Source organism: Microcebus murinus, chromosome X, assembly GCF_040939455.1.
Source record: "Microcebus murinus isolate Inina chromosome X, M.murinus_Inina_mat1.0, whole genome shotgun sequence".
Classification (NCBI taxonomy): domain Eukaryota; kingdom Metazoa; phylum Chordata; class Mammalia; order Primates; family Cheirogaleidae; genus Microcebus; species Microcebus murinus.
In genome coordinates this window covers 128,592,105-128,604,367 of record NC_134136.1, presented here as the reverse complement: position 1 = coordinate 128,604,367, position 12,263 = coordinate 128,592,105, and the positions used below count along the sequence as shown (strand labels likewise).

Here is a 12,263-nt window from a genome sequence, read left to right as displayed (position 1 = left end):
TCAGCTTCCAGTTCTCCTCCATAGCCTCCTCCCGTGGAGTCTCCCGGGGTCTCAGGTAACCCTCCTTCTGGCCCTCGTCCGCTGTATGCTCGTCTACTTGCTTCCTTTTTCTAATTTCTGCTAGAATCTGTCTTTTCTGCAGAGACACACTGGCAGTGTTTTTCGTCCGCCATCTTGATCCTCCAGTTTACTCTCTTAACAATGTCTTTTAAGATCAGATCTTAATTTCAATGAATTCCAATTTGTGAATTTTTAAAATTAGTTGTTCAAGCTTTTTTGCTGTACCTAAGAAATTGTTGAGTAAGCAAAAGCAACACATATTTTCTCCTTTGTTTTTCCTGGAAGATTTATAGATTTAGTTGTACATTTAGGTCTATGACTCACTTTTAGTTATTTTTTTGTACGGTTTGAGGTATGGTATGAAATTTATGCTTTTGCAAATAGGTATGTGATTATTCCAGATCAAATTGTTAAAAATACTATTTCTCTTTTTTCCTCTAATCTTTTTTTTGTATCTTTATTGATAACCAGTTGTCTATATAGTGTGTATATTTGTGGGTCTATTTCTGTATGGTTTATTCTGTTCTGTTGGTGTGTTCCTATCATTATGCCAATACTGCACTGTCCTGATTATTCTCTTTGTAAGAAAATTTAAAATTAAGGAGTATAACCCCTCCATCCTTGTTCTGTGTTTTACAGGATTTATTTTTAGCTATGTGGTCTGCCAATTTCTATTTTAAAAGTATTCTGGATTTTGGTTGGGATTGCATGAAACCTATAAATGAATTTGGGAAAAAATGACATGTTAACAATATTGAGTCTTCAAACCCTTGAACAAGATATCTATCTCCATACATTTAGGTCTATATTAATTTATCCCTTCAATATTTTGTAGTTTTCAGTGTATAGATCTTCTCTTATACAAATTTTGTTACACTTATCCGTAAGCATTTCATATTTCCAAAGATAATTTAAATTGCACTATTGTTTATTTCAGTTTCCAAATGTTCGTTGCTATAATATAAAAATACAATTTATTTTGATATTGATTTTATATTCTGCAACCTTGCTAAAGCCAATTATTAATTCTAGAAGCACTTACTTAGATTGATAGATTTTTCTGCATGTTATCTGTGGTCTGTGAATAAAGATAGTTTTACTTTTCCCTTTCAATGTGGAGGTCTTCCTTTCCTATGTCACACAAGAAAGAACCTGAAGTACAATGTTGAAGTCCACCCCCACCCCCCCAACCATGATCTCATCAGTCTCAGGTTGTAGTTTTCTATATGTAGACACTCGGCACAACTTCCAGCACAAAAATATCTGCCTCATCACCCCCTACACTGTTCTAACCCAAGCCTGTGTACTTCACCAAATGAGATGAACATGATCCCACATTTTAAACAAAACTATGATACCGAGTGGAACAAGTTTATTCACTGAAGTCTTGACAGCCTGAAAGCAGTGATTTCAGATTGGAAAACAGAAAACCAAGGAGAGCTTGTGTGAACACTGGGAAAAGGAGGTGGATGGAAAAGTTCTTTGGTAGTAGCCAAAAAGGGAATGGTCTTTAAGGAGCTTCAAAGCCATCTGTAGGCAGAAGTGGAATGGTTCACATGTCCAGAGAAAATATAGCCACATTACCTTGGAAGTATTTTAGGAATGAAATATAAATACTAGGTAATGATGAAGGGTGGGAGAGAACAGAGTGAACCACTCAATGGGGTGGCCGTGAAAAAGGGCTTGTGGGAGACACCTTCTCCCTGTCATGTGACCCACCAGAATTTAGCAAGGGAGATGAGAAGGGTGGCAGATCCCTTAGGAAGGATCTTTATGGGTGCTAAAGAAATCTTCCCTTTCTCTAAACAGAGTATTTAGACCTTCCAGCATTCCTCCATCCCCACGGAGGTGTCAGGATGGTGCTTTGTGAGGTGTAAAGTCCCCCAGGGCTCCCATTGGCTGGGTAGTGGTTCGGTGACCAAACAAAAGCTCAGGGGCGTGACCAGACCCTATCCTGGGGAGAGTATATATAGGGAAGCCAAGCGGCCTGGGTAGACCCCTGGGAAGCGCTGACATAGCAAAGATGACTGGGAAATCACAAGTGAGGATGACCAGGAAACCACAAACCTCCTGTGGCACAGGCATTAAACAACAAACCACAAACGTCAAAGTGGGGAAGAAGAGGAAGGCCCCTCGTCAACCCAGGTCCAGAGGCAGCTTCAAGGCGAGCGACCCACCCAAGCCCCTCCCCGCCTTCCCGTCGAGTCCTCCCCCCCAGACTCCTCCCCTGCCCTCGCCTGGCACAAACCCCCCTCAGCCCGCACCCCTTCCCATGCTCCCACCCCCTCCACCCTCTTCCCCCAAACCATTGCTCTTCTGTGATCTCCCTGTTGTCCTTGCAGGTGCCCAAGGTAACCAGGAAGGCAAAAGAACCCCTTCGAGGGACTTTGAGGAGAAAGGCTTCTCCCAAAACGACCACCCCTTCGATTAAACCCAAGGAGGGGAGAGGGCCAACACTGTTCGACCCTAGTCACCGGCTGAACGAGGAGCTCAGTCAAAATGAGCCAGAGCAGGCCCCAGAGAGCGGGGGGAGCTCCACCACCTCAAGTGTCACCCTCAGCAGTCGGTAACTTCGGAGTGAGGCCAACGACCTCAGACCTATCTGCGAAGTCTCCGGAAGTCTGGCTGCTGGGACATGGCCAACCATGTGGAGGAAGAATTTTTCACTAACCGGGTACACCGTGGCGATGAAAATAAAATCAACCACTTGTGAAATGATGTGTGTGTCCCTGCGTGTTCTGTGACGGTGGGGAGGGAGGAAGGAGGGAAGAGGAGGGTGTGTGGGAAGCGAGGGGGTGGGTCCTGTCGGGTTAGGAATCAGACCAGCTGGTCCACAGAGAGCTAGACACAGAGGATAAACCCTGGGGCAGGGCTGAGCACTGGACACAAACTTCCTTCTCAGCACTTTCACCCACTGACAAGGCAGAAAAGGACTTAGTATTTGTGTATGAGTGTGTGTGTGAGTGTGTGTGTGTGTGTGTAAGGGGACCAGAAAGGAGAAAAGGAGAAGTGTGCTGTGTGTGGGGCACCAATGCCTTCTCCTAACAAGGTACACAAAGTAGTTGCCTTCAGGACACCCACACATCTCATAGTGGTGTTTGTTACCTTGGCTAGGCTATGGTGCCCAGATGTTTGGTCAAACCTGTCTAGATGTTGCTGTGAAGGTATTTTGTAAATGTGATTAACATTTAAATCAGTAGACTGTGAGTAAAGCAGATCACTCTCTATAATGTGGGTGGGCCTTATCCAATCAATTGAAGGCCTTAAGAATAAAGACCAGAATCCCCTAAAGAGGAAGGAATTCTGATCCAGACTGCCTTCGTACTCAAAAGTGCAACATTGACTCTTGCTGTAATTTTCAGCCTGCCTGCTGCCCCGCAAATTCAGACTTGCTAGTACCCTCAATTTTGTAAGCCAGTTAGTTCTTTAAATTAGATCTCTCTCTTTCTCTTTCTCTCAGTAATACAAAGTGTGTGTGTATATATATATATATATATATATGTGCATATATACATACACACATGGAGAGAGGAAGAAATAGAGACTATACACACTCACACACACATACACATCTTATTGGTTATGTTTCTCTGGAGAACTCTGACTGATACACACCCTATGCTGTAAGCAACTAAAGGCTCTCAGAAGGACCAATCATCTCATCTTATTAAAAGTCATTTATAGCTCTTCAATCACTAATGATGGTGTTTGGACACCATGAATATAACACTGTTTATGCATTTTGTTTTTAAGAAAACTTGAGGTTGAGCAGTTGCATAACAATGATGGGGCAGGAGCAGTGGGAGTGGTCAGCCTCTAGTGCAGTCAATAACTTGCAGGCAATTCTTAAATATTAATATCGTTGAGATAATTGCCGATCCACATTCACTTGTAAGGAATAACATGGAGATATTGCATACTCCTTATCCAGCTTCTCCTAATAGTAACATCTTGCAATACCATACTACAATATCACAACTGGGATATTGACATCGATATAGCCAAGACACTGAACAATTCCATCACCACACAGTTCCCTCATGTTGCCCTTTTATAGAGATATCCACTTCCCTTTCACACCCACTCTCTTCCCCTTAACTCCTGGAAGCCACTGATCTATTCTCCATTTCCATAATTTTGTTATGTCAAGAATAATATATAAATGGAATCATACTGTATGTAAGCTTTTACTATTAGCTTTTTGCACTTAGCATAAACTATGGTCTGAATGTGTCCCCCCCCCCCAAATTCATATGTTGAAACTTAATTGACAATGTGATACTATTAAAAGGTAGGACCTTTAGGAGGTGATTGAATCATTAGGGTGGAGCCCACATGAATGGGATTAGTGAGTGACTTTATGAAAGAGGTGAGAAGGAGCAGGTTGCCCCTTCTTCCAAGTGAGAACACAGCAGGAAGCACCATCTATGAAGCAAAGATCCTTTGCCAGATACCAAATCTGCTAGCACCTTGATCTTGGACTTCCCAGCCTCTAGAACCATGAGAAAATAATTTTCTATTATTTATAAATTACCCAGTCTAAAGTAATTTGTTGTATTGTAGCTGCCTGAATGGACTAAGACAACATTCTCTTGAGGGGTTGCATATATCGATAGTTTCTTCCTTTTCATTGTTAAGTATAATTATCTTCTTTGCCTGGATCTACCATGGTTTGTTTAACAATTACCCCATTGAAGGTCATTTGGGGCTGTTTTCAGTGTCTGGGTATTATGAATAAAACTGCTATAAACATTCATGTACAGGTTTGTGTGATCATACATTTTCATTTCTCTGGGACAAATGCCCAAGTGTGAAATTTGAGTTGTATGTTAGCTGCATGCTTAATATTTTTAATTAATAGGCTTTACTTTTTAGAACAGTTTTAGTTTATAGAAAATTGAGCAGACAATGCTGAGAATTCCCAATACGTTCATCCTCACATATAGTTTTCCTTATTATTAACTTCTTATGTTAGTGTGGTAAATTTGTTACAATTAATGAACCAATATTGATAAATGATTATTAACTAAAGTCTATTGTTTATGTTAAGGTTCACTTTTTGTGTTGCACAGTTCCATGGTTTTTGAAAAATGTGTAATGTCATTCATCCACCATTCCAGTATCACACAGAATAGTTTCATTGCCCTGATGAACTTCTTATGCTCTGTGTATTCCCCTACCCCTTCTCCCTGAATCCCTAACACCACTGATCTTTTATTATAGCAATAGTTTTGCCTTTTCTAAAATGTCATATTGGTGGAATCATATAGGGTGTAGCCTTTTCAAACTAGCTTCTTTCACTTAGCAATATACCTTTAAAATTCCTGTTTTGTTCATGGCTTGATAGCTCATTTTAAAAAAAATTGCTGAATGGTATTTTTATTCTGTGGTATGGATATACCACAGTTTGTTTATCCATTCACCTATTGAATATCATGGGATATCGTGGTTGCTTCCAACTTTGGGATGAATTAAGCTGTTATAAACATCTGTGTGCAGGTTTTTGTATGGAGATAAATTTTCAGCTAAATAGAGTGAATATCTGGGTGTGTGGTTGCTGCATTGTATAGTAAGGCCATAGTTAGCATTGTAAGAAATTACCAAACTGTCTTTCAAACTGGTGTACCATTTTGCATTCCTACCAGCAATTAATGGGAGTTCCTATTGTTCAGCATCCTCACCAGCAATAGTTATTGTCAGTGTTTTCAATTTTAGGCATTGTAATAGGTGTAGTGACATTTCATTGTTGTTTAAATTTGTAATTCCCTAATGACAAATGATGTCAAACATCTTTTCATGTGCTTATTTGTCATCTCCTTTGGTAAGCTGTCTTTTCAGATCTTTTGCCTATTTCTAAACTGGTCATCTGTTTTCTTATTGTTGAGCTATAAGAAGTTCTTTGTATATTTTGGATACAAGTCCTGTATCAGATATGTATTTTGCAAATATTTTCTCCTGGTTCACGGCTTGTCTTTTCATTCTATTGACAGTGTCTTTCACAGAGCAGAAGTTTTTATTTTAATAATGTCTAACTTATCAATTTTTTTTCTTTTGTCAGTCATGCTTTTGGTGTTGTGTCTAAGAAGTTGTTGCCAAACCCAAGTTCACCTCGACTTTCTTCCATGTTACCCTTTAGAAGCTTTATAGTTTTTGTGCTTTACATTTAGGTCTATGATCCATTTTGAGTAAACTTTGTGACAGGCAGACAGCAAGTGTCTTTTTCCTTGCTGAGGTCAGGGGTACTGTAAATGTGGAGAGGACAAGCATCATGGGATGATACTGAACTCATTCCAAGTGGGCAGGGGCCCTCCATAAATACCAGTGGGGGAGCCTCCCCCACCAGCACATGAACTACCACCAGTCTGGGGAAGTGTGTCATAGAAGTGTCTTAATGAAGACCCTCCACCATTAAAATGGGATTAAAATGGGATTTGGAGCTCCTGGTTTGAAAGGCTTTAGGTTGGCAGTAAGTCTCTGAATGAGAATGGGGTCACCCAAAATGGAGCCACAGGGTGATGGGCTGAGGGTCCCTATAGGAGGGAGAGCACCATCTTGATTATTCCATCTACCCAAGGATAGTTGGTACCCCAGATCAACACTTGCCCCCACCTCTGTTCCACATATTTCCTTCTAGCTGCCCTCACTCTTGACAGGGGCTTTGGCAGAATTCAGGAACGCCAAGACTCCAGAAGAGGTTGACTTATGGTTTTGTGAGAGATTTCACTGAAGGCTTGGGTCATCTCCAGATCCACTCTGTTCAGGACCAACTCAGCTGTTGTGGAGTTTGCTTTCTTCCTGAGCTTCAGCTTTAGTATCTTGGGTACATCAGCCTTTCTTGTACCCAGAATAAGATATACAACTCGTGATGGTTAATTTTAGATGTGAAATTGACTAGGTTAAGGGATACCCAGATAGCTGATGAAGCATTATTTCTGGATGTGTCTGTGAGGGCGTTTCTAGAAAAGATTGGCATTTGAATTAGTGGACTAATTAAGGAAGACTTGCCCTCACCCAATGTGGCTGGGCATTATCTAATTGGCTGAGGCCCAGATGGAACAAAAAGGCAGAGAAAAGGCAAATTTGCTCTCTCTCTCTCTTTCGGAGCTGGGACACCCTTATCCATCAGAACTTCAGGCTTTCTGGCCTTTAGACTCTTGGACTTGCACCAGCATCTGCTCTGGGGTCTTGGGCCTTTGTCCTTGGACTCAGAGTTATATCATCTGCTTCCCTAGCAGCAAGGCCTTTAAGACTTAGACTGAGCCACACTTCTGGATCCCAGGTTCTCCAGCTTGCAGATGGCCTCTTGTGGGACTTCTCCACCTCCATAATTGCATGAGCCAATTCCCTTAGTAAATCATCTGTCTGTTTATCCATCCTATTGGTTCTGTCTCTCTGGATAACCCTGACTAATACATAACCTTAGAGGTGAAGGTGGAAAGCTTACACAATAAAGCTCTGCTCCTGTACCTGGAGACGGCTGGGGTCCGAGTTTCACTCCTGGCCCCTGTGACCTCTGGGATTTTGGTACTGCAGTCCATCAGAAATAGCAAAAGGGCTGTTTTTCCTTTTCTTGGGCAGAAGGGATGAGAGGAATGACTGCCTGGAGCTCTGTCTGTGCACAACCCACAGTAGATAGTTCACTGATGAATAGTAGTATTTTGGAAATTTAGCATATATTGATGGCTTATGTGTCAAGCTTAAAGATGAGAAGACTACAAGAAAACGAGGGCCTGAGATTTGCAACAACATGAATGGAACTGAAGAACATAATGTTAAGTGAAATAAGCCAAGTACAGAAAGACAAATCTTGCGTGTTCTCACTCCTATGTGGGAGCTAAATATTAAAAACATCTCATGGAAACAGAGAGTATAATGATAGTTATCAGAGGCTGGGAAGGGAAGTGAGGAGGGGGGATAAGGTGGAGATGATTAATGGATGCAAAAATATAGTTAGATGGTTAGATAGAATGAACAATATTTCATAGCATGACAAAGTGAGTATAATCAACAATAAGTTAGGGTATGCTTTAAAATAGCTAGAATAGTAGAATTGGAATGTTTCTAACACAAAGAAATGACAAATACCTGAGGTGATAGAAGCCCCAATTACCCTGATTTGATTAATTCACATTCTACGTCTGTATCAAAACATCACATGTACCCTATAGAGGTATACAACTATTATGTAAGCATAACAGTAAAAAAGAAAAGGAGGGCATGAGTATCTCTAAGTGGGAAGAAGAGCAAACAACATCCCTTCAAAGATCAAGGGAAACTATATATGGTTGTTATCAGTACTCTTCAATGATAAATGCTTCGCCCTTCCTGGGTACACAGCAAGCTGAATGTCCTGGATCCTTATAGTTGGGTCAATGTCATTAGTTTTAGCTAATGAATTGTGAGTGTGAGGTGTTTCCCTTCTGACAGCAGCATTTAATCACTAGTGCAAGGCCCACTACGTTTCCATCCCCCTGCTATGAAGATTGCAGAAGCACACATCAATAGCTACAATGAGCAGGAGCTCCCCTGGTGACCTGAATTAGACACACAGTGTGAGAAGAAAATAAACATTTCTTGGGTTAAGTTACTGTGATTTTGAGATTGTCACCATAGCAGCACCTAGCCTGTCCTGACTGATTATCCAATTCCGAATTGGGCATTTCCGTGTAGTTAGCCATTGTCTGGTGGTGTGACGGGGCAGAGTCCTTTATTCTTATTGGACAGGATGGTTGAATTCTCATTTTTCTCACCAAAGAATCCACATATTCCTATTTGGAGAGTGTGTCAGGATGGGAAGTCTCCTTGAGGCGTGGCCCATATCAAGCTGGAGTAACAGGAGAGGGTCTTTGGTTAGGTGAAACATTTTGTGCTGCAAAAGGCAGACTAACATTAGCAATAGTAAGGTATGTTTGTGTGGTGGCCATGGTGGTGCCTCTCTCAGGTCTCTAGTAATAAAACCTGCTGTTGTGGGCAGCATTACTCATCAGCCCCAGCTGTGTCTGTGCAGAGGCCATGCTTCCCTGGGGCTGTTCCCATTAAATGACTGGGAATAGCAGGGATGACAGTGCCAGCCTGTTCCTGTCTGAGCAGGACCAGAGGGCACAAGTAACTGCGTGAGCAAATAGCTCAGGCCCCCATACCACCCAGCACAGTGGCACCAGCAGCCCTTCCTCACCCTGCATCTATGGCCATATGGAGCGTCCTTTATGGCTAGCTGAAGGAGGGAAAAGGTATAAGCTGGAAATGGCTGGTACTGCATTTCAGGCATACTAGGGGGTGCTCTTGATAGAGAATGGCAAGGGAAAAATCTTTCCAAATGGGCAGAGCTTTGAGGGGTGTACGTGGCCGGCGGTCAGAGTGGGTTGGCTAGCTGGGAGAAGACTGGAAGAGGCTCCCAAGTGAACAGGGCCTTGCCCAAGGCCACACAGAGTATTTCAGACAGGAGGTGAGGAAGGATGACAGAGTCCATTGTCTCCCATCAATTTTTACACACTTTTCTTCAAGTGACACTAGAGGGAGACTTTCTAAGAAGCTGACGTGTTTCTGCTCCCTTTGTTCCTCCTTGAGAAAACTACCTTGGAAGATATCACTTCTTTCAGGTTCTTTTGTCTGGTCCTTTTGACTTTTTACATAATTTGGGTCTGTATACTTGGCTGGACACAGATAAAAAAGAGAGAAAAATGTGGGAAAAGAAACTGAAATTGAGAAATTTGGAGTCAACGATGCAGAACTGGATTCGGCTGCAGCAAATCTTAGGTTGGCCATTGGAAAAGTTCATGTTCAAATTCTGGCACTGAATCCCTGTGCAGTCCCTGAACAACTTCCGGACCATTGGACAGAAACTTGTTGGAGTCCCATGGCAAATAGGTCTCTTATCCCCTATTACTGTTAAGCATAAAAATAAACTCAAGTTTATTAAGAAATAAACCAAACCTTCCTCAGTCTTGTCTACCTTACCAATTCCTGTCCTCTCCCACCCTTGAGACCCCGATTGGGAGGAGTTCTTGAATTGGGTAAGCAGCACTGTAGCAGCACCAAGGTGCCCCGGGAAGCATGCCAGAGCTGGGAAGAAGCTGGTAAGGGGTCCGTTGCCCCAAGAGTTAGTGAAGCTGGGAAGGGGGGAATCCCATTCCCCTCCTCTCATCCCTGCCCTTGGGGTAGTTGTATAGTCATGCAGGCAGCAGGTGACAGTGGTCTCATCAGTGTCAGGCCCATCCAAGTGCCACATGCTCCACCTGTGGCCACCTTCTGAACCTCGCTTGTCTGCAGCAACTTAGCCAGCAGAAGAGCACACAGCCACTCATGGCAGGTACTGGCCATGAGAAAACTCTTCCTCACAGCCCAGATGCACCTCCTCTTTCTGCATGTGCCTGTGACTCCTCCAGCATGGTAAGCTTTTAGCAGCAGGAAAGCTGCTAAGAGTTGAAAGGGAGATTTCTGCCTCTCAGGGTCACAGCAGAATCTGTGGGAAGGTCAGGTGGAGCTGACTGCATTGCAAAGGCGGGCCCAGCAAGCGCTCCTGCTGCAGTGTTTGGTGAGGGAGGCAATGAGTCATATGTGTTCTGCAGTGGGCTTCTCTGCAGCCAATGAGGCCTTGGGTCGAGTCTTAGTGGGCAAGTGGAGTTGGGATCCTGAGTCTAGTGAGGGAGACCAGGAGGAGTCAGGAGAACAGGGCATGTTGCCAGGAGCTGCTGACAGGAGTCAGAACACTGGAGAAGAAGGGCTATCAGAGAAACTTTTCTTTTTTTTTTTTTTTTTTTTAAATTTTTTTTATTTTGGCATATTATGGGGGTACAGATTTTAAGGTTTCAATAAATGCCCATTTCCCCCCCTCCCCCCAAAAGTCTGAGTCTCCATCATGACCATCCCCCAGATGGTGCACATCTCACTCATTGTGTATGTATATACCCGCCCCCCTCCCCCCTCCCACCTCCCCAATACCCTATTACTGTAGCACCTATGTGTCCACTTAGGTGCTACTCAGTTAATACCAGTTTGCTGGAGAATATATCTGGTGCTTGTTTTTCCATTCTTGGGATACTTCACTTAGTAGTATGGGTTCCAGCTCTAACCAGGAAAATATAAGATGTGCTATATCACCATTGTTAGAGAAACTTTTCTTTTCTTTTCTTTTCTTTTTTTATTGAGACAGAGTCTCACTTTGTTGCCTAGGCTAGAGTGAGTGCCGTGGCATCAGCCTAGCTCACAGCAACCTCAAACTCCTGGGCTCAAGCAATCCTCCTGCCTCAGCCTCCTGAGTAGCTGGGACTACAGGCATGCGCCACCATGCCCGGCTAATTTTTTGTATATATATTTTTAGTTGGTCAATTAATTTCTTTCTATTTTTAGTAGAGACGGGGTCTTGCTCAGGCTGGTTTTGAACTCCTGACTTTGAGCAATCCACCCGCCTCAGCCTCCCAGAGTGCTAGGATTACAGGCGTGAGCCACCATACCCGGCAGAAAAACTTTTCTATCCTGTATATGTCCCAGCTTGGAGCAGCAAAGCAGCCTCTGGAGGGTGGGTTTGCATGGCACTCCTGGCCTGTTTGGGGCACAAAAGGGACCACAAAGCATCATTGGGCTAGGGTTCCTGTTGCAACTCCAAGGTTTTCATCAAAAGGTGCTTGGAGATGCACTGAGGAACGTCGGCCACAGCAAGGAGGCCCTGTAGGTACCACTGCAGGACATTTGAATGTGACTCTGGAAACGTTTTAATCCTGAGCATGCTCTATTCGTACCCTTGCAAGGCTATCTTGCTCTCTATTCTGCACATCCACATTAGCAAAGGAGATTTTGAAAACCATTTTGTTCTTTATAAAGATGGATTTCCCCACTCCCCTTACCTTATAAAATGGAACTAAATGTGTACCTTGTATTTTGGCACCACAACAGCTTGTTCTGTTTTAAAATTTTTTGTTTCAAATGATTAGGAATGGCCTGTTCAAAAGTGTGAACTAATTTCATTTATGCTGTTGCCAATTCCCCTCATCTTGAAAACCATGGCTTCCAATGTCCTGGGGCATGACGAGGTCAATGTGCAAAGCCATGGGAAGGCCATGGTGAGGGATGAAAGCTAGAGGCTTCCTGAGTCCAGACAGATGTCCCGAGCAACACTTTGTAATCCTACAGAGAGAAGACACAATGACCCAGCAGAGTGCTTGTCATTATACATATTTATTTTTCCCTTTTGGCTGTTTATAATA

General features: G+C 43.0%; 1 protein-coding gene across 1 annotated transcript; it reads left to right on the top strand.

Annotated features, from left to right (window-relative positions):
- Positions 1–2,001: 2,001 nt before the first annotated feature.
- LOC105869851 (spermatid nuclear transition protein 3-like) lies at positions 2,002–2,778 on the top strand. Its single transcript, XM_012761969.2, has 2 exons — positions 2,002–2,224; positions 2,403–2,778. The coding sequence occupies exons 1-2, from the start codon at positions 2,084–2,086 to the stop codon at positions 2,628–2,630; spliced, it is 369 nt and encodes a 122-aa protein (XP_012617423.2). The 5' UTR covers positions 2,002–2,083; the 3' UTR covers positions 2,631–2,778.
- Positions 2,779–12,263: the final 9,485 nt, after the last annotated feature.